We start from the raw sequence: 19,517 nt of genomic DNA, 5'->3' as shown, positions 1-19,517 counted from the left end.
TAGCTTTTAATGAAAGACTATTTATCAAACATTTTAATATTATTTTATTGTAATTATTTGCATTATCATTAAATTTTCCTCGATTTAATTGATGCAAATATGCGTTGCACGAATTTTTTGAATTAAAATTGTACCGTTAAATTTTCGAATTTGCATTCGGTATTATGTCGAGTGGGTTTGAAAAATAACGGATTAAAATACCGTATGGTATTTTTAAATCACAAAATATCACAAAAATACTAAAAAGTGGCTGCTCATATTTGCGTTCGTCACGCTCGCGGCCGACGATAGTAGTGTTGCACAGCACCGATAGCTATCGATTAACGGCCAGCTGATCTGCTCTCCCGATGGCTCAGTCGTAATCGGTCCGCCAGTGCGATAGGACGCCAGCGATACATCGACTGGCAGTTACTGCGATACACTCAATGTTATCGGAAGTCTGCGCTACGAGTATCAACACAGAGAACAGACCAACTAACGGAACAAAAATGCGCAGCGCGAAAATAAAATAAGGAGCGAAAACACAGGCGTGTGTTAAATAAAATAAGCCACATAAATAATAAATTTTTTTTCGGTGTGTGCGCGTGTATGTGTGTGCGAACGAAAGAGCAGCCAGAGGAGTTTCGGTGGAGCGCAGTTCACAGCGGTGAAGCGGATTGAGGGAGGAGCGTAAAAAGTAAAAGTGGCGGTGCCTGTCTCTATACGTGTGTGTGTGTGTTGTGCTGTGTGTGTGCCGAAAAGAAGTTGCAGAAAACATTACGCAAAATAAAAGAGCGAAATAACCATAACACAACAAAAGATATTGTGCAAACAACACAGCGCTGCTGTGAGTCGGAAAGCAGGAACGTCGGAAAGGGGCAGCAGCAGCAGCAGTAGCGTAGGAGGAGGAGGAGGTGGAGAGGGGTGTGCGGTGGAGGCAGAAGAGCAGCCATCACCACTGAGTGCGAGCGAGAGCGAACGACCGGCGCAATGAGCATCGTTGGCGAAAACCATCCCCTCCCAACCCCAACCCCCGCCAGCGCCGTAGTCACCGCATCATCGGGCGGCGGTGGGGGCGGCGCGGTCGTCATGGGCGTCGGCGTAGGCGTGACCACAGCGAATGGACCCCGTGTCGTCACCATTTACAAAACGGAAACGGGCTTCGGCTTCAATGTGCGCGGCCAAGTTTCCGAGGGGGGTCAACTGCGCTCGATCAACGGCGAGCTGTACGCCCCCCTTCAGCACGTGAGCGCCGTCCTTGAGAATGGGGCGGCCGAGAAGGCGGGCATCAAGAAGGGCGATCGCATCCTGGAAGTGTAAGTACCACCCACGTTACATAGACTAGTTTTCATATTTTGGGAGCTCAAAGAGCTGATATCACACTACTATCAGATGTATCATCGAAATTGAGTTTAAAACTATTCAATGAACCATTAAACTCGCCTCAGTAATTGCATTCTAAAACTAGTTTTCATCCCCAAAGTGCGACGTACTTACCTTTAATTGCCTTCAACTTCATAAAGTCCTTAGAATCATTATAAGCGAGTTGAAAACCTGCCTTTGACCACTTCGTCTATTTGCAACTAAAGGCATGTGCTAATTGTCACTAATTGGGAAAATGTGCACAAGTTACTTGCTGTTAAACACGTTTAACTAATGCCTACCTCTTATTAAATTATAGCTTGAATTTTAGTTTTCGAAACACGAGGAAGTTTATTTTGGCACCGAGTGGGAAAAGAAAACCTCACAGAGTTTGTAAATATTCAAAAGGCAATCTGAAGAGTGAGCTCTTTAAGCTTATGGCTCATGGTGTTGGTATTTTTTTGGGGGGTGCCCAGGGGTTAAGTAAGCGAAGTTAACCCCACGAAGAGCTTGCATGTGCGACCTCTGACCCCGCCCACTTTTTTTTATTGGTCGTTCTTTCTGCTGGAGTAGTGGGCGTGTTGAAGTTGGAGTTGGAAGTGGAGGTGAATTCGTAGTGGGTCAGAAATGCCCGGGAATATCAATAAACACTGCTACCTGCTTGGTGTTTGGTGGTTGTTGTTGGATTTATCCACACATTTCAGGGGGTTGCTACCGCGTTAATTGGGTTAAAAAAGCGAGAAAGCCCCAAAAGAATATGAGCTATATTGGTCATCCATATCATATACATATGTACATATCTTATAATTCATATACATATATTATTAAAACAAAATAAGTGTGTACGATTAGATAATGGCGCGATTTCTGCAAACTTAGTATTTCATTTTGGTTATGAAATGATATTGGGGCTTATCGTTTTCTCGGAATTCCTGTTCAAATAACACTGAAATAAGGAACTACATATGTATGATGATGGAGAAATATGAGTCAGTGGAACGTGTTGATAAGGAAACCGCATTTATCAATTACTTTTTCGCTTGATGAATGAAAATGTTTTCGTTACGAAAATGGATGTTTAATGGAGGCTATCGCATTTCTGTTTGCCATTTTCCCCTTTTAATTTGAACTAAAGGTGCTCTTTTATTATTCCTCCTTTTTCTGCTATGTTTTCTTGAATGGCATAATATTATGACACACCGCACCAACACACACACACACTGGACTCACACTCGTTCCAACACAATTGCATGCAGGCTAATTAAAATGCTCACTTATATTTCTTTTTTCTCGCATTGTGTTGTTTCTTTCACTCCGCTGCTCGTTGCCTCTACTTTGTGTCCCTGTCTGGCGAAGCTTTTGTTTAGCATCTTTTGACATTTTAGTTTCGATACCCGTTATCAGTGAATATCTCATGTTCCTCTCTTCCCTGTCCTTCCTCTCGCTTTTTCCCTTTCTTCTCTTTGAGGCTGTCCATCAATCATTTTATTTCATTTCATTACTCAAGTACAGTGGGCTTTCGATAGAGTGCATGAATGTTGTTTCAATTTAAAATGTATAATATTATATGCTAAAAGTTGCCCTGCAATCTTTAACAAGACTTAATTACGAGATAACTATTACAATTTTCATTACTACTGATCTTAAAGTGACATGGTGTTCACTGTACTTCGTTACTCTTGTAGTTTCATTTTGTTTTCATAGTGGGTGCGGTTTCGCTCTCCCTTTCCAGCGCACAGCACAGCATACGGTATGCTTTCGATGCGAAATTCAATTAATAAATTTTACCAAAGTTTCGTCGCACTGGAGAGCGCCCAGCAACTTAATTATCATTGTCACCTTCCCTCGTCGGTAACGGAAAATTCGCAAATTTTCCACACTTTTCCAATGCAAATAGAATGAGTGACGTGGATGAAAGCAGCGAAGGGTGGTGGAGAGGAGGGGATGGGGCTGACTATTATGCGGCTTGTTGTTGCTATTTGCAGTGCCCATCATTTCATTATCAGTGAAAATAACAACAACAACGACGTCCGTTATAATTCGGCTGCGCGTGAGCTAACAAAAGCAGAAGCAAAGCACAAGCAAAGCAAAAGCAAAAACAACAAGAAAGCACAAACTGCAGAGGGCAAGCGAAATGCAAAAATCAGAAAGCAAAAGCAAACAAATTTGCATTTAGTTTCCGCCTTGCGAACCAGTTTTCAACTGGAATCAAGCGCTTAAATTCCGCTAATATATTTGTGCTCACTTTACGGGATATTTAATAACATAAACTTGGTGAAATTGATTAATATTATGAATATATTTGGATCGAAACTTGGTTCAAGCTCCTAAATTTCTAAAACATGCTATAATACACAGTATGTAAACAGTAAACGTAAAAAAACTCTTAAATGGAAACAATTTTAAAATGAATGATCTATGAAACGCAATATGTAATCCTTGTTTATGGAATCTGTACTTTCAATGAGCAGCAGTCAGTGCGCCCGTTTAATAATCCGTAGCTTGTTTATTCCGAGTTCTTTTGTTTGCTCGATTTTGCGGGGGCGTTTCGCTCGCTTCACTACCTCCGGCCAAACACATCCGCCCCCTGGCCACGCCCATTAATCAGTTATCAACGCTACGTTCGTCGACCACCCACCCATGTAATGGGTGCTTATTTATCGGATTTTCCTGGACCACCAGTACTGCAGCAGTGACCACCAGCTAGGCGGCAACTGCTGATCCATAGCCACTTCGATTTGCGTCTGCCGCCAGAGAGTGGGTGCATCGTTGCACAGACTTCCGTTGCAGCGGACACAGTACGGATCATTGGCGGAACACTCCGGCACCTGACCCTCGCATCCGCGCACCGTGTAGATACCGTCCAGTCGGCTGACCACCGTGCTAACGCACAGTTCCGTGGGGCTAGAGCAATTGCTGGTCGTCATCGTTGTGGGCAGATCCATGGCCGCACAGTCCGAATCCTGGTCCTGGGCATTGCAACGGTAACAGCTACGGACGGAGTAGCGATTGCAGCCATCCGCATCGCGGCACAATTGGCAACTTTCGCCCAGAGCAGCGGGTGCAAAATCCGCATCCGCACAGCCACGTCGCAGAAAGGTATTTGGGATTATAAAAGGGAAATGGGTTACAAGGGTATCTCAAGCGTTGATATCCGTAAAAAAATGAAACTAAGTAGTTATCAATTAAGAAACTTAACCAAGAATGAAAGCCAATTCAACTGAAATTCCCGGAAGAGATGCATTGCTTAACAAATTTTATTTCCAAATGAATAACTGACAGTTTGAGTGGGTACTTAAGGGGCCGTTCCTGGTCGAGATTCCCCCACTCACCCTAACCTTGCTCGCAGGAATAGCAGGCCGTGGTGCCTGCTGCGCACTTTTCCGTTGGTAAATTGCGGCCAGCACGGCAGCCAGGATTCGCGGTGGAGTTGCACGCGGCGCAGACAATGTCCTGGCAATCGGCATTGCAGAATTCGCCGTGGCACTCGGTTAGCTCGCCGGTGGGATAGAATCCCATGGCGGTGGAGCAGCCCCTCTGAAGGACCTCCGTCTGGGTGTTGCGGTAGCTAAAGCAGTTCTCCCTGTGCCCGTACATCACCTTGTTGACGCAGTGCGTCACAGTTGAGTTGCTCAACGAGCACTTGGGCTGGTCCTCCGCCACCGCCGCCGGTGGATCCTGGTCCCGCAGGCAGTCCGGATTGGGGGCCAATCGATTATGGGTGCACTGAAGGCAGCGCAATTCCGTGACGGTCTTCTCCGCATTGCAACCATTATAATTGCACTTAAGGCAGACGTGCGGACAGGTTGTCGGCAAATTGGTGTGCTCACAGCCGCGCAGGGTGTTGGATAAGTGGACTACGTTCGTGTAGCACCTGTCATCCTCCTGGTAAACCGGACACGGCAGCAGGTATTGCGGCCGACTGGCCACATCGATGCAATCCGATCCGCTGCACTGATAGCACCGCAATCGATCCGCAGGATAAACGTGCCGATTGCACAGGCTCGTATTGCACCGGTCGCATGGAGCGGCACAATAGCCATTAGGATACAGCCGCGCCAGGCAGCCGCGTCGCGTTAATCCCGCCGATATGGAGGTGACACACTCGTCGCCCGTCTGCTGACACTCCTCCACTTCCAGCTGCTGACCCGGTCGGGTGGCACACTCCGAATCTTCGGCGGAGTCGCAGGCATAACACTCCAGGGAATCGACTATGGCCAATCCCATAATGATTAGGCCACCCAGCGCAAGGAGCGGCAGTTGGGAATCCAGTGCTCGCTTTCTGGCCATCATTCAATCGCACTCGAATCGCTGGACTAACTGCTGGCACAAAGAACTGGAGCGCAGGTCTAGTCCGGGCTACACAGCGATTAGATTAGCCATTGAATCTCAAGTGGATCCAAGTTAGCACTGATTGCTACGGATAAGTTTCTAAAATGGTCATTTCTTTGTTGGCCCAAAAAAGTGCTGATGATTGCATTTTCCAAGTGCTGACTGGTTCTGGGAACACGAACTAGATCTTGACGACAAGGGGCTCCAATAGTATAAATCCCCAGATTTCTTGTGCACATCATTCATTGGAAGGTTCAACATCTCTAATTGCCCCCCTCTGTTTGTCTTGCAAATTCAACTTCAACAAACACAAAATACATTATTATCTTTAAGTTGGGATAAACAGAAACTGTGTGTGCGCCTTCAGTAAAAATAGTAAACTTTTTCCAAATGAAAACGCAATTTGCCTGCGAATTTAACCCACATTTGCAGTGGCGAAAGTTTCACACCCCCACTTGTTGTTGTCCATTTAAATTGAATAAATAAATTCCTTGGACAATTTGCGTTTGCTACGTCTCAACTTTCTTGACCGAATTAACTCATATATATATACAATATATTTTTTTTTTTTTTTTTTTTTTTTTAATTTTTATTATTTATTGAATCTTCCCTTTGTGTTAAGAGACTAACAATAAGTGTTCAAATCTTAATCTAACTTAATTAACTTTCACTTAGTGATAGTTTTTTTTTTTCATTAATGCCCTAAAAAGTTTATTGCTGGGCTGGGAGGTCGTTGCGGTGCAGCCGGCTTTGACTGCATACTCGGATTAGTTTTCTTGCGAGGGGATTTGTATGGGTGGTCAGCTTTTCGTTATACTTCGTTTTTTTCTCAGCTATTACTTCGATTACTAATTTGATTTTTAGGTCTCTGTGTATGTTTTCGTTTCGAAGGTACCACGGCGCTCCAGTGATAATTCTCAGAATTCTTGACTGTGCTCGCTGAATAATGTCTATGTTACTTCTGGATGCGTTGCCCCACAGCTCGGAGCCATAAGTCCAGATAGGTTTTAAGACGGAGTTGTATAGAAGAGCTTTGAACTCCAGACTAAGTGGAGAGCGAGCATTTATGAGCCAGTGGAGGTTCCTTGCTTTAAGTTTAAGATGTTTCGATTTGGCTTCTATATGTTTGCGCCAAGTGAGCCGCCTGTCCAGATGAACTCCCAGATATGTTACCTCGTCGGCTTGTGGAATGCATATGTTATTCAAGACCAGTGGTGGGCATGTTTGTTTGTTTAAGGTAAAGGTAACCTGCTTGCATTTTTGAACATTTATTGAAATTCTCCAGTCGGCAAGCCATCGTTCTACAGATGTTAAGTGTCGGGATAGGAGTGCCGTGGCTTTTATTGGGCATTTCGAGCGACTGAGTATCGCGGTATCATCAGCGAACGTGGAGGTTGTTAGATTGTAGTCTATGGGGAAATCCGCCGTATACAGGGTGTATAAGATTGGACCCAGTACACTGCCTTGCGGCACTCCAGCTTCGATTGCGCAATCGCGTGAAGTGCTTGTATCGCATCTTATTGCAAACACTCTGTTATATAGGTATGACTTCAGTAGCTTATGTGTGTTTTGGGGCAACAGCTTGATTATTTTAAACAAAAGTCCATCGAGCCACACTCTGTCAAATGCCTGCGCGACGTCTAGAAAAATGGCTGTGCAGTATTCTCGATGTTCAAAAGCAGTACGAATTTCTGACGTGATTCGGTTGACCTGTTCGATGGTTCCATGTTTTTCTCTAAAGCCAAATTGATGTGTTGGAAGTGTGTTGTTTATTCTAAGATGAGGGCTAATCCGAAGGAGTAGCATTTTTTCAAACAGCTTTGAAAGACATGTTAGTAAGCTTATCGGTCTATATGATGATGGCTGCGTTTTATCTTTTCCTGGCTTTGGAATCATTACTATGGTCGACTTTTTCCATTTTTGAGGGAAGTATCCAAGCTTGGCGATTGCGTTGAACAACAGGCAGATGTGAAGAATAGCACACTTTGGGAGTTCAATGAGCATTCTTGGAGTTATTAGGTCGTAGCCAGGCGATTTTCTTGGGTTCAGTTGCTCTTTGATAACCTTTGCTAGTTCACATGGTCGGAATTCAAAGGGTTCTTGAGGATCTAGATTGGCTGCTATTAAAGGAGGGAGAATAAATGTGTTGGTAGAGGGATTTGGTCGGAATACATTTTGTAAATGGTCAGCGAAAGCACTGGCTCTTTCTTCATCACTTCGAAACCAGGTGCCAGAGGGACTTCGGAGTGGCATAATTGGCGCTATTGGAGTCTTTAGGTTTCTGTGAGCTCTCCAAAGAGGGTACTTAGTGCTGGTGGGAGAGAGTTGCTCGATATATGAACGTTGGCTGTTTTTTTCCTCTTGTTTGAGAGCATTGGTAAGCCTGCGTGTGGCTATCTTAAGCATGTGCTTAGTAATTGGTGATCTATTAGACTGCCAATCCCTTCGTAGGCGTCGTTTATCTAATACCAGCCGCTCGATTTCGCGATTAGTTTTGATGTAGTTTGGTTTTGCATACGTCACTGGCGGGGTTGAAGCCTTTGCAGCCGAAACTAAAATGTTTTCAAGAGTTTCCGTTGACTTGTCTATATCCTCCTTTGTAGATAATGCCGTCGTTAGTTCTATGTGTGAACAGACATACTTTTGATACCTTGGCCAGTTTGTTCTAAAATTTGTGAGTCTATACGGTGGGTCGACGATGTGGGGGCGAGTTAGCATATTTAGAAAAACAGGTGAGTGATCTGATGATAAATCTGCTAGTGCTTCGGCGGTGACCATGTTGCGGGGGACATGTTTAGTAATTGCAAAATCGATCAGGTCTGGGATTTTTCTTGGGTCTGCTGGCCAGTATGTAGGCTTACCCGGGGATACATAGTCTAGCTTGTTTTCTGGCTTCGTAAGCGCATTGTACAATTGCTTACCCTTTGGCGACACAAGTCGAGATCCCCAATGGGTGTGCTTGGCGTTATAGTCACCCGCTGCGATGAACCTGTCACCTAGTGTGTTAAAGAATTCCATGAATTGATCCTCAGAGATTGGAAAGCGCGGTGGGCAGTAGACTGCGGCTAGAGTCGTTGAACCATTGTTGAGTTGTAAGGCTATGGACGTAGATTGTAAGTAGTTTTTGTCAAAATTGTTTAAGTGGTGGTGTTTTATGCGATTTCTGATGAGTATTCCAGTGCCTCCATGAGCTTTACCATCTGGATGATTTGTACCATAGAACAAGTATCCTGGTATATGAAAATTGTTTTTATTTGTGAGGTGCGTTTCTGATAGTAGCATTACGTCGATGTTTTTTTCGTAAATGAACTGTGTGAGCTCTTGTGTATGCCGTGAAACGCCATTTGCGTTCCACAGAGATATCCGTAGGGAAGCCATTATGGGGATTTTGAAGATACAAGAAGTTGAATCAGGATATTTTGGTTTTTCATGAGCTCTTGCAAAGTATTTTGCATGAACGTCATGAAGTCTTTCATGCTTTGCTGTAGGGATAGCATCATAGCTTCGATGCCACTTTGTTGTGTTTGTTGGATGTTTGTCGGTGTATGTTCGGAATGAGCAGTTCTTGTCGGTGGGGCGGGCACTTCTAGTCCGGATTTTAGGGCGCTAGCGAAAGAAATTGTTGGAGTAGTGCTTGGGACAGTTAGGGGTGGTTGAAAAATCGGTTGCGGAGAGTAGAAATTGACTTTGTTGTATGTATGTGCTGTGGCAATACGTTTGTTTAGGCGGCTCTTCAATTCTTTGTACACCACACAGCCTCTGTAGTTTGCAGTATGTTTTTCCCCGCAGTTACTGCATTTCTTCACAGACTTATCGTCCTTGTTTTTGGGGCAGTTTGCGGTAGTATGAGGTTCGCTACAGACAACACATACGGACTTAAGGGTGCAGTATGCCTTGGTGTGGCCGTATTCTTGGCAATTAGTACATTGAACTGGATTGATACGTTTGTGCGGCTCCTCCACGGTGATCCTCCGATGTAGCAAGTACTGTAAATTGTATATTGGGTGCACTTCGTTTTTCTTTAGTGCCTGGAGCTCTGGTTCGAGTTCTATTTTGAATAGTGGCTGCGGAACTTTGTCTTTGTTTAAAATATTAATAGCTGTCTTTGCAGAAAAGTTTTTGGCCTTCAGAGCCTCAATTATCTCAGCTGGTGTCACTGTTGCTTCAATGCCCTTAAGTACTACCTGTAGCCCTTTGCAACTTTTTAATTGGTATGTGTAGTAGTTTTTACCAGCATCATTTAGGTATTTAGTCACTATACGGTGGTCTGCTTCTGTTTGGATCTGTAGTTTTATTTCATGAATATTTCCTTTTTTAAGTGGGATAATGTGGAACTTGCTGTCACCAATCAAAGCAACGAGTTTATTTACAAGTGCATTTGTACTTTGTTCTCGTATGAAAATTGGTGGAGGCCTGGTCTTTTTTGGTTCCCCTATCGTTTTTTCGTTGGGTTGTTCGGTCGCAGAATCAGCCAAGATAGCATATCGGTTTGAATTATTTACTGCAGAGTTTTCATTGCCGTTGTTGGTTCGATTGATTTTGGGTTGATTACCTGCCTTATTGTTTTGAGGGCTGAGCTTTCTCTTGATTTGGATGTAGCGATCCATGCCAGTCTGCACAGTCGAAATCGACTTCTGCTTTTGTTTTGATTCTTCTTTACGTGCATTATTGTTGTTGCAAACGGTCAGTGCTGCTGAATTATTTACAGCTGGCACAGCGATAATTAGTTGGGCCGCTGACGAAGTTGATGTTGTGGCAGTTGCCAGTGAGGTCACTGCACTCGTTATTGCAGTGTTACAGTTACCCGGGACGGTCGTTTGGCGCTGCGAGAGGAGCGGGGTAGGAGAGGCGGTCTCTTCGCTCCACGACTTGTGAGCCGAAGCAGGCAGAGAGGGAGAGCAAGAACGCGGTCTGTCGTTCGCTGAGGGCAAAAGTTTCGAGTTAGTTGAAGGTGAGGGTGCTCGATCACCGATTTGCGGTGAGACGAAAGAAAAGTATGCATTGTTGCGTTGTAAAGAGAGCCGGCGCTCGTCTTGTTCACATTGTCGCTGAGAACGTATGTCGTTTTGATTCATTGTTCTAAGTCCACATATAACAATTACCAGAACAATATGGAATAATTATTTATTTTAGTAAATAATTACTATAGTCAATAATTGTTAGTTGTGCAAACTGCACTTTACACTTTGTGTTTAACTTTCACTATACTGTTGTAGTTTTTAGAACTTGCTATTCGTAGCTTGAAAGAAACACGTCTCCACCCGAAGACTGTGGAATGCCGAAATTACGTGTGTCGTATGATGATAATTGGAAGTTGTTCAACTTCTTGCCCGTCTTAATGGGGCAACCAAGTAATGCACTTTGGAAATGAACTTGGATTCATCAGACGGAGGTCGGCAGGGATGAGTTCGTTGATCCCTGGAATGGCAGGATTAAGCCCGGAAGTGGGTTTGATGAATCGACCTTTTGCGAGTGCTCCTTTGAGAGAAGGAAAGCACTGAATGGATACTTCTGGATACATCACATAATTGAGCACCCCAGACAGACAGAGTCAGTCCTTTTGGCCATATTCCATCTGCAGCTTTTGTGCTCGGCTTGCACTTGGCCGTCTCTCAGTCCACTTAACATTGTACTTGGTTTATGGGGGAGGTCGGTCGTGCGTGGGTCGGGGCTGTTCTAAGGTTGTGGGACTCAATCAATGGGGATTATGAACTATTTTCAGCTTGCCACTCGTCTTGCTTTCCAAGCAGTTGTCGTTCAAAAAACAAAAAAATTAAGAAAAACAGTCATGTCAACGCAAAAGTGCACAAAATATAAACATTTAGTTAAATATAGCAATAAATCGTTGTTGAACGTGACATTCGTAGGCCTTAAAATGCTTATCTGAACGGCGCAAAAATGCAATATACGCCAGTTTCTTTCAGTGCATATCAAGATACACGAAAAAATCCATCCGTGGAGAACAACTTTGCAGGCATTGCAAACAATAAAAAAAAAAAGGAACTTGATTGAAACGCAGAGGAACAATTGCATCTTGAGCCGGAAATTTCCTTCACTTTTTATTTCCTTTTCGCTGTTTGCAACTCCTGGCCTTTCATCCTATTACTCCCAAGGTATTTTCCTCTCACAAAACATGTGCGACGTACTATAACTATATACTATACTATATATATATATATACTATACATGCACCATCCATGGAATTTCGTATGTACAAGTTAAAGCAAACAATTTAAAGTTCATCTTGTCGGGCCGAAACTAAATTGAGTGTTAAGAAGCCTTTAAGCACGCAAGTGGCAGACAATTTCCCAGCTCGAACTTGCCACACGGCTCTAATGTTTCTGTGGCATATGGCTTGAGTTATTGAAGGGTCATTAGCTGATTTGTAGCCAGCAAATGTGAGCCAAAGTGTGTGTGTATTGTGGACCTGTGTGGTACCCGAAAAATAACTACTTGCAAACCGAAAGCAGGCTGGCTACTCATGTTGAAGGAATAAGAGCATTAAGAGCTTCTAACTAAAATATATGATTTGATTCGGGAAATATATAGAGCACAGATCTCAACATTAAACACGTTGACCAACTCAATGAAGTATTCGTGGGGTATCCTCAAGTCGAGACCTTTAGCTCGAGTTTTTTTTTGGTTTTTTTGTTTTTATGCTGCCACGAATTTGTGTTTGCGGTTGGGTTCTGTGTCAATGTTGTTGCCGCTGGTCTGTGGCATATGCCCCGACAATAATCAATAGATTTACGTCACTGGATCGACTTGGATTGAGTGGAATGGAAAGTGGGGGGCATGGGCCACGGGCAATGGGCGCTGGGATGTCGATTTGGTTGCGGCTTGGTTGCCTGACTAGCTGACTGGTGGACTGGCGGACTGGCGGACTGGCGGACTGGCTGGCTGGCTGGCTGGCCCACATTTCCGCATTTCCTAAAGCGCCCGAGAGCAGAGACCGAGGAGTTTTGGTGGCGGTTTCAGGTTTTCATGTTTTCAGGTTTCACTTTTCGGCTTCATGCGGACCAAACTAAGCCAGAAATAAACCCGACGGGGAATGGATGTGGATGTGGATGTGGGAAGTGGTAATGGGTATGGGTATGGGTATGCGACTGTGACTGGGTGTAGCAATAGGATCGGCGAGGCACATCAAACAGAAACAGAAACTGAAACTGAAAACGAGAATTAAGCAATGGAAGGACACTTGTTAAGCACTCATGTCAGGTCCTCCGCGCCGGATTCCTGTTGGGCTTAATTAATTTTCGATTTCCATGCCCGTTAATGGAATTACATTTCACTTGCTGTCGGAGTACAACATACGTGTCTGTCTGTCCAAGGTGAATTAGATGGAATGCAGACGCCATATATATATATACATATATATTGTAGTTGAATAGATTATATTGGGCATTATTATTTGCTCTTCACATTTCGCAGCCTATTTTTAGATATTCGAAATCCACTCTGCATGGCCTATATGTGCGAATTATCTTTTTCATTTCGCCCTCAACTATTCAAATTTCGTGTGTAAACATTTTGGATTTTATTATTTGTTCGCTGCCCGGCAAATATTTATTCGATTTGCTGGACTTAAACAATTGCATACGCCGTAGTACCGAAACACTCCACAGTCCAGTCGCATTACCATGTCCAATTAGTGCTGGAGGGGAAATGCACACAAATCGCGAATAAACATTGACCGAAATGAATATAGGAATCTCATTTGTATTTGCCCAAGACAGTTGCTGCGGCCTATCAGCTCTGCAGATACCCTAGTTGAGGGTATGATGGTACAACAAGTAAATAAAAAGTTATTAAAAAAGTGGCCAATCGATATGTAATGCTCTTGGGAATAAGCCAATATACCAATATAGTGCCCATATGTTGCTTCACATGCCACACTTTGTGGGTGGTGTGCACCCACTGTGCGGCGCCACCTGTCCCACTGTGCGCAAATTTGCAAGCACACTACACTTGCCTCGGTTTTGTACATAGTCTTACTTTTTTTTTTTTTTGCACACACAGAAGACCAAGCTGCTAAGATGCCTTAAATTAAAAAAAAAAAAAAAAAACTTGGACAATTAATGGAAAATGATACAGTCGCTCGTAAACGAAAAAAAACATTCGCCTTACAATTAAGAGGGAAAGGCATTTGCATTCGCCTATAAATAAATGCATAGATCGCTTTGTGCGCTGCTCTTTTCGATGTGCTCTTTTCTGCTTTATTGTGTTTCCGTCTTGTTTTTGTTGCGTTGCTGTATTTCTTAACTATTTTTACCAAGTGGCTGGCAAACAGGTTTCCGGAGCAGAGTCGTCGCGTCTTGGTTTAGGTTTCAGTTTCAGATTCAGTTTCAGTCTCCTGCACTGAACTCTCCTCCACATCTCCTTCCATTCCCTCAACACACCCCCCCCCCCTCCTCCCACTCACTCCACTCCGGCTGATTGGCCCCCCGATTTCTGGATTTCTGACATGTCGCTATGTGAGTCATGCTGCGAGCCTCGGGAGCCTTTCAACCATTCCACAATGCGTCACAATGTGCGACGATATCTGCAGCGATTTATTTATTCACTCACTTTACTTTACTTTACTTTGCTTTGCTTCACTTACGGATGCAATGGGGATTGCAAGCCGGAAGACGCCTCCTCCTCCGGCGAAGTGAAGGAAATCGAGGAAGAAGGCTGCGAGCTGCCCATATCCAAGGCCTTTCGCTGCTCCCATTTCATTGCTATATCAACTTGATTCACTTAATGCGGATTCGAGGTGGTGTAAATAACATTGATGCCATTTGTTGTCGTTTCAATTTTAGTAATTGTGGTATTGCCCCCTATTCGATTGCCAGATTTATACTTGTAATTTCAATTAAGTGCTTATCACTAAAATGTGATTTGTTTCCCCTCATGGGTTTCTCTGTCTCTACCAACCTTCTCAAGTTCGAGAGCATCGCTCCTAGATAGATACAATACAATACAAGTGGATTTCAACCTGACCCGCATCGAAGAGACGCCAATCCGTCGACCATCCAGAGTCGCCGCCTTATCAACGCTACTGCGAGATGTCAATGCATCCATTATCGACGCTATCTCTGGTCTCCCACTGTTGTTATTTTCGCTTAAATGGATCTGTGCTCGATGGCAACGCCTTTAATTCGCCAGCGACGATCGTTCAGCACCGATTTCATTCTTCGTTTTCCAACCTCCGTGCTAAATGCTACCCTTTCATTCTGTTCAGTATGCACAGTTGATGGCCTTAGAGAAACGTTGTCTTCGGTTGGGTTTTCCCTATAGCTCCTATAGCACACTGCCATGACAAAAAAAAAAAAAGAAACAAAATGATGTTTTAATGCTTTTCTCCATTAAATTGCAGAAATGGCGTCAGCGTCGAGGGAGCCACACATAAACAGGTCGTAGATCTGATCAAATCCGGCGGTGACTGCCTAACTCTGACGGTGATATCAGTGACACAGCAGGTGAGTTCAAAATACAATTTATTTAATCACAAAACATAACACCACACATATACCATACAATAGGAGGCCGATCGACTGGAGCCGCAGGAGGATCAGAGCGGTTACTCCTACATCGATTATTCGGACAAGCGCTCGCTGCCCATTAGGTAAAGTACAAAAGTAGTTAGACAAACATTGTTAAATGGATAACTAATATATATGCTATACCCTGTTCAGCATACCGGACTATGGGATCGTGAATCGAAATGGCGAGCGGTACATCGTCTTCAATATACACATGGCTGGAAGGCAGCTCTGTTCGCGTCGCTATCGAGAGTTTGCTAACCTGCACTCGCTGCTGCGCAAGGAGTTTTCCGGCTTTAACTTCCCCAAGCTGCCCGGCAAGTGGCCCTTCCAGCTAAGCGAACAGCAGCTGGACACGAGGCGGCGCGGTCTGGAGCAGTATCTGGAGAAAGTCTGTGCTGTGCGGGTGATTGCCGAGAGCGATGCCGTTCAGGACTTTCTCACCGATACGGAGGATGATATATCCGCATCGCCGGTGGACATTAAGGTGATGCTGCCCGATCACGAAGTTAGCACCGTGTCGGTGAAAAAGTCCTCCAATGCCCAGGTGGTGTGGGAGATTCTGGTGCAGCGCGCCAATCTCACCGCCTACACGCAGCAGTATTTTTACCTGTTCGAGATTGTCGAGTACAATTTTGAGCGAAAGCTGCAGCCGCACGAGATTCCACATCAGCTGTACGTGCAGAACTACAGCACGGCCTCATCCACCTGCCTTTGCGTCCGTCGCTGGCTCTTCTCGGTGGCCAAGGAGCTGACGCTGCCGGACGGCGAACAGGCTGGCCGCTTTATCTTCTATCAGGCGGTCGACGAGGTGAATCGCGGCAATATCCGAGCCGATGGTCGCCTGTATGAGCTGAAGGCGCTGCAGGACGCCAAGAAAGCGGGCGATTATCTGGCCTTGGCCCGCACACTGCCAGGATACGGAGATGTCGTCTTTCCCCACTGCTCCTGTGATAGTCGCAAGGAGGGACACGTTGTGCCCGCCGTGGGTGAGTAATTGTATTTAGAGACGCCTCTATTCAACGCAATCTAGTAACATTTCTTATTTATTCACAGGCATGAAGAGCTTTCGGCTGCACGCCTGCCGTGAGGATGGCTCGCTGGAGGCGCAAATGGTCGAGCTGACCTGGGACAGCATTACGCGCTCCGAGAGCGACGAGGAGTCCATGTCATTCTGCTTTCAGTACAATCGTCCAGATAAGCCAGCACGTTGGGTCAAAGTCTACACGCCATATGTAAGTTTGGTTGTGGAAAAGTGCAATATAGTGTGTAATATAGTATAGCCATTATATAGTTCCCATTAATATTGTAATATATGGTAGATTGAACTTGGTTAATTACCATTGTGTGATGCACACGACATAATTAATTGGCAAACAATTGTCTTGTTGATTAGGAATGTAATTTAGAGAGGTCAGCTGCACAATATATAAGCCACAAGTCCCTCCATTCCACTCCCATGTGAATTGCATTTAATTAATATTGTTTTCCATCTTGCAGCATGCATTCCTTGCGGACTGCTTTGATCGCATCATGGAGGAGCGCAAGTGGGAAGACAGCGGCGACTAGGGAAGGCGGAAGGTGCTGCAGGAGGAGCAGACCCAGGAGCAGGAGCACGAGCAGGAGTCAGTGGAGCAGAAGGAGCTGAAAGAGCAGCAGCGACGGCGTCGACGGCAGGAGGGGCAGACTAAACAACCCAGTTCCATACCGAGCATCACCAGGCGGGCCGAGGCATTGCACATTGTTCGTTAGTGGTTCGTTGGTGGGGGAAACCGAACTGCCGAATACTCCGCCTTTGAGCCCACATAACACATCTCCTTCGGTTAGCTTGCCATATTCCGGCTGGTCAGTTGTCGGGCCTCCGGAAGAATCTGTGCACTCAGATTCGTACTGGCCCACGGCTGCACCGAATGCCTCACCCACATATATTGTAAAGTATATTTGGCACTGATATATATATATATATACATTTATATAATTTGTACATTCACAAGCAATTGCAATCGCCTTGGCTCTCGATGCTCCAATTCGGGGATGCGGATGGGATGAAATGGGATGGGATGGTCGTCTGGTCCGGTGGTTGGACGAAGTTGGAAAATGTTAACAGCAGCAACAAAAATGTTTCAAATGTTTTCGGCACTTAGCACATAGAGCAAACACAGGCACCAATTTAGATCAAGCAGAACCGACGATTCTCATTATACAATATAGATATATATATATATATATAAATATATATTACACACCACTCACAGACATGCGTACATTATAAACAAAACAAAAGAAAACAAAACCAACAAACAAACAAACAAAAATATATAAAAGAGTATATTTAAGCCAACCTCAGCGTAATATTTAATTCGTACTTTTCCAAATACCCTTTGTTCCGTTTGTGTTTGTATATTTTTTGCTCATAGGAAAGCAGCGGCTAAGGGAGATCTTTGAAAAATGAATTGTAAAAAGTCAATTTTAATTATACACAAATATACATCATATATATATACACATATATACATAAATGTTTAGCAAACAAATCAACAGACATTGATCATTTATTTATTTATATGTACGTAGGAAGGCCCAGATCGAAATCAAATGAAACGCTTGAAATCAGACATCAGAGATCAGTAAACAGAGATCAGAAATCAGAAATCGGAAATCAGAAATCAAAGATGATCAGCAATGAGCAAAAGAAAAGCGGGTTGGCACCAAGCAAATGCTAAACGAAACAACAATATAACTAATGCGATGAAATGTTGAAAATATTGTACTCATTCGAAACTTTCTATAGAAATTGTTAGTTAAATATAAGGTAACGTTAATAGTTATTGAACAAATGCAAAAGCGAGACTCAAAACTCAAAACTAATGAAGCAACTCAACTAATGCCAACTCAAAGGCGAACTCAAAAGTAACGTAGAAAGAGACGGCAGGCGGGCGCCAGAAAGAGAGGCACAACACAAATAGCAAAAGCGCTGAGCTTTCCTTCACGCCGGAAAACCACAAGGAAAATCACATTAGAAAAATCCCCAGACCTAAGCAACCTAAACAATTTCACACGATTTAAGGCAGAACATAATTACACATCCGCATAATTATAGAATGGCATATAGGCATACATTTATCAACGATGCAAGTGACGTCTGCTTGTGATATTTACAATTTACACGATTATTATGATTAATTTTATATATATATATTTAATTTAATTGATTCCATATCTCTTTCGTATCTGTATTGGATTTGTTAATCTCTCGATGTGCGTAGACCACGTAATGTATTTATTATGTTTAGTTATAGTCCTATGATAATGTGAATTTACAATTATGTTTATTATTATTACTCTCTCGTTTTCCTTCTTATTTTTTTTTTGTTCTCTTTTTTTTTTGGCCATTTACATGTAGCAAGCGCTTAGTTTAGATTTGTGTGTATTCCATATAATAATTAATAATACTATGCAACTAAAAACGCTCTCTCGTTGTTTATTTGATTATACTTTCTGTGTCTCGTGGCTGTTGAGCAAACAAAAGTGTTGGGCGTCTCAAATAGAAGCCACATATATCGAGCAAAGTATATACGCTAACAAGAAGATGCATTCCATAATAAGTACGATAGAACGATAAATTATCAATGTTTTCTAAACACATTTAATACGACAACAACACAGCTCGGCGAACATAAGCTAGATGAAAAATTGAAAATAAATAAATGCGTATGTGAACTGGAAGATTCATCAAAACGTTTAAGTGTACAACTAAACTAAATGAACAAATTTAACAAATTTATCGAAAACAAGCATAATAAAAGCAAATTGCATTTTTCCCCTTTTCAAAATTACTCAAATCATTTCTTGTGCGAATGCGGTGGTTTTGAATCGAATTATGTGGAAGATCTTAAGATATTCTCTTATTTAGTGGTTTGTATTACATAGTTGTATCTTTTTTGGCAGACTTCAAATTGAGTGTAGTCATCGGATAGCCATGGCAAAAATAGTCGTACTTATTGGCTTATTGAAATTACTCACACATAATTCGAGAGTTGACCAACTTTGGCGGTGACTTTGAATCGCGAATTGCATGATAATTTTGTTTTACCTGCCATCTGGGTTTATTAATTCTCAAACGAGGTGTCTATTGAATCGCCATCGCAACAGGTTATTTGTTTAGTTTTGAATACATTTCAGCAATTAGTCCCACTGTACTGGGTTTATCAGAAGCTGTAAATTTGGTTATGCCTGTTTTTTTTGTGTTTCACTAAATCGGTTTATTACCGTCTCTAATATGTGATTCAGTCCGATTGCCTCCATACGCTGCGTCTGCGG

The 19,517-nt window shown here is 43.4% G+C and overlaps 2 protein-coding genes across 5 annotated transcripts, besides 1 other annotated feature; one reads left to right on the top strand and one right to left on the bottom strand.

Annotated features, from left to right (window-relative positions):
* Positions 1 to 362: 362 nt before the first annotated feature.
* On the top strand, positions 363 to 19,020 carry Snx27 (Sorting nexin 27). 3 transcript variants are annotated; one of them, NM_167045.3, is made up of 6 exons: positions 363 to 1,295; positions 15,032 to 15,134; positions 15,198 to 15,280; positions 15,351 to 16,186; positions 16,254 to 16,432; positions 16,698 to 17,467. In NM_167045.3, the coding sequence occupies exons 1-6, from the start codon at positions 970 to 972 to the stop codon at positions 16,764 to 16,766; spliced, it is 1,596 nt and encodes a 531-aa protein (NP_727023.1). In that variant the 5' UTR covers positions 363 to 969; the 3' UTR covers positions 16,767 to 17,467. The 3 variants fall into 3 exon arrangements, with proteins under 3 accessions (NP_727023.1, NP_001284906.1, NP_001259258.1); NM_001297977.1 differs by lacking the exon at positions 363 to 1,295 and adding an exon at positions 14,824 to 14,895 and having other exon boundaries at positions 16,698 to 19,020; NM_001272329.2 differs by lacking the exon at positions 363 to 1,295 and adding an exon at positions 14,824 to 14,934 and having other exon boundaries at positions 16,698 to 18,658.
* Positions 3,780 to 5,654, bottom strand: CG15773 (uncharacterized protein). Of its 2 annotated transcripts, NM_132023.2 has the most exons (2): positions 4,680 to 5,654; positions 3,780 to 4,480 (listed from the first exon to the last, which is right to left on the bottom strand). In NM_132023.2, the coding sequence occupies exons 1-2, from the start codon at positions 5,632 to 5,634 to the stop codon at positions 3,999 to 4,001; spliced, it is 1,437 nt and encodes a 478-aa protein (NP_572251.1). In that variant the 5' UTR covers positions 5,635 to 5,654; the 3' UTR covers positions 3,780 to 3,998. The 2 variants fall into 2 exon arrangements, with proteins under 2 accessions (NP_572251.1, NP_001245535.1); NM_001258606.2 differs by lacking the exon at positions 3,780 to 4,480 and having other exon boundaries at positions 4,570 to 5,654.
* Positions 6,236 to 10,956: a mobile genetic element.
* Positions 19,021 to 19,517: the final 497 nt, after the last annotated feature.

The sequence above is a fragment of the Drosophila melanogaster genome, chromosome X (genome assembly GCF_000001215.4).
Source record: "Drosophila melanogaster chromosome X".
In the NCBI taxonomy this organism is placed as follows: domain Eukaryota; kingdom Metazoa; phylum Arthropoda; class Insecta; order Diptera; family Drosophilidae; genus Drosophila; species Drosophila melanogaster.
The sequence above is the reverse complement of the archived record's forward strand: the minus strand, read 5'-3'. Positions and strand labels throughout refer to the sequence as shown.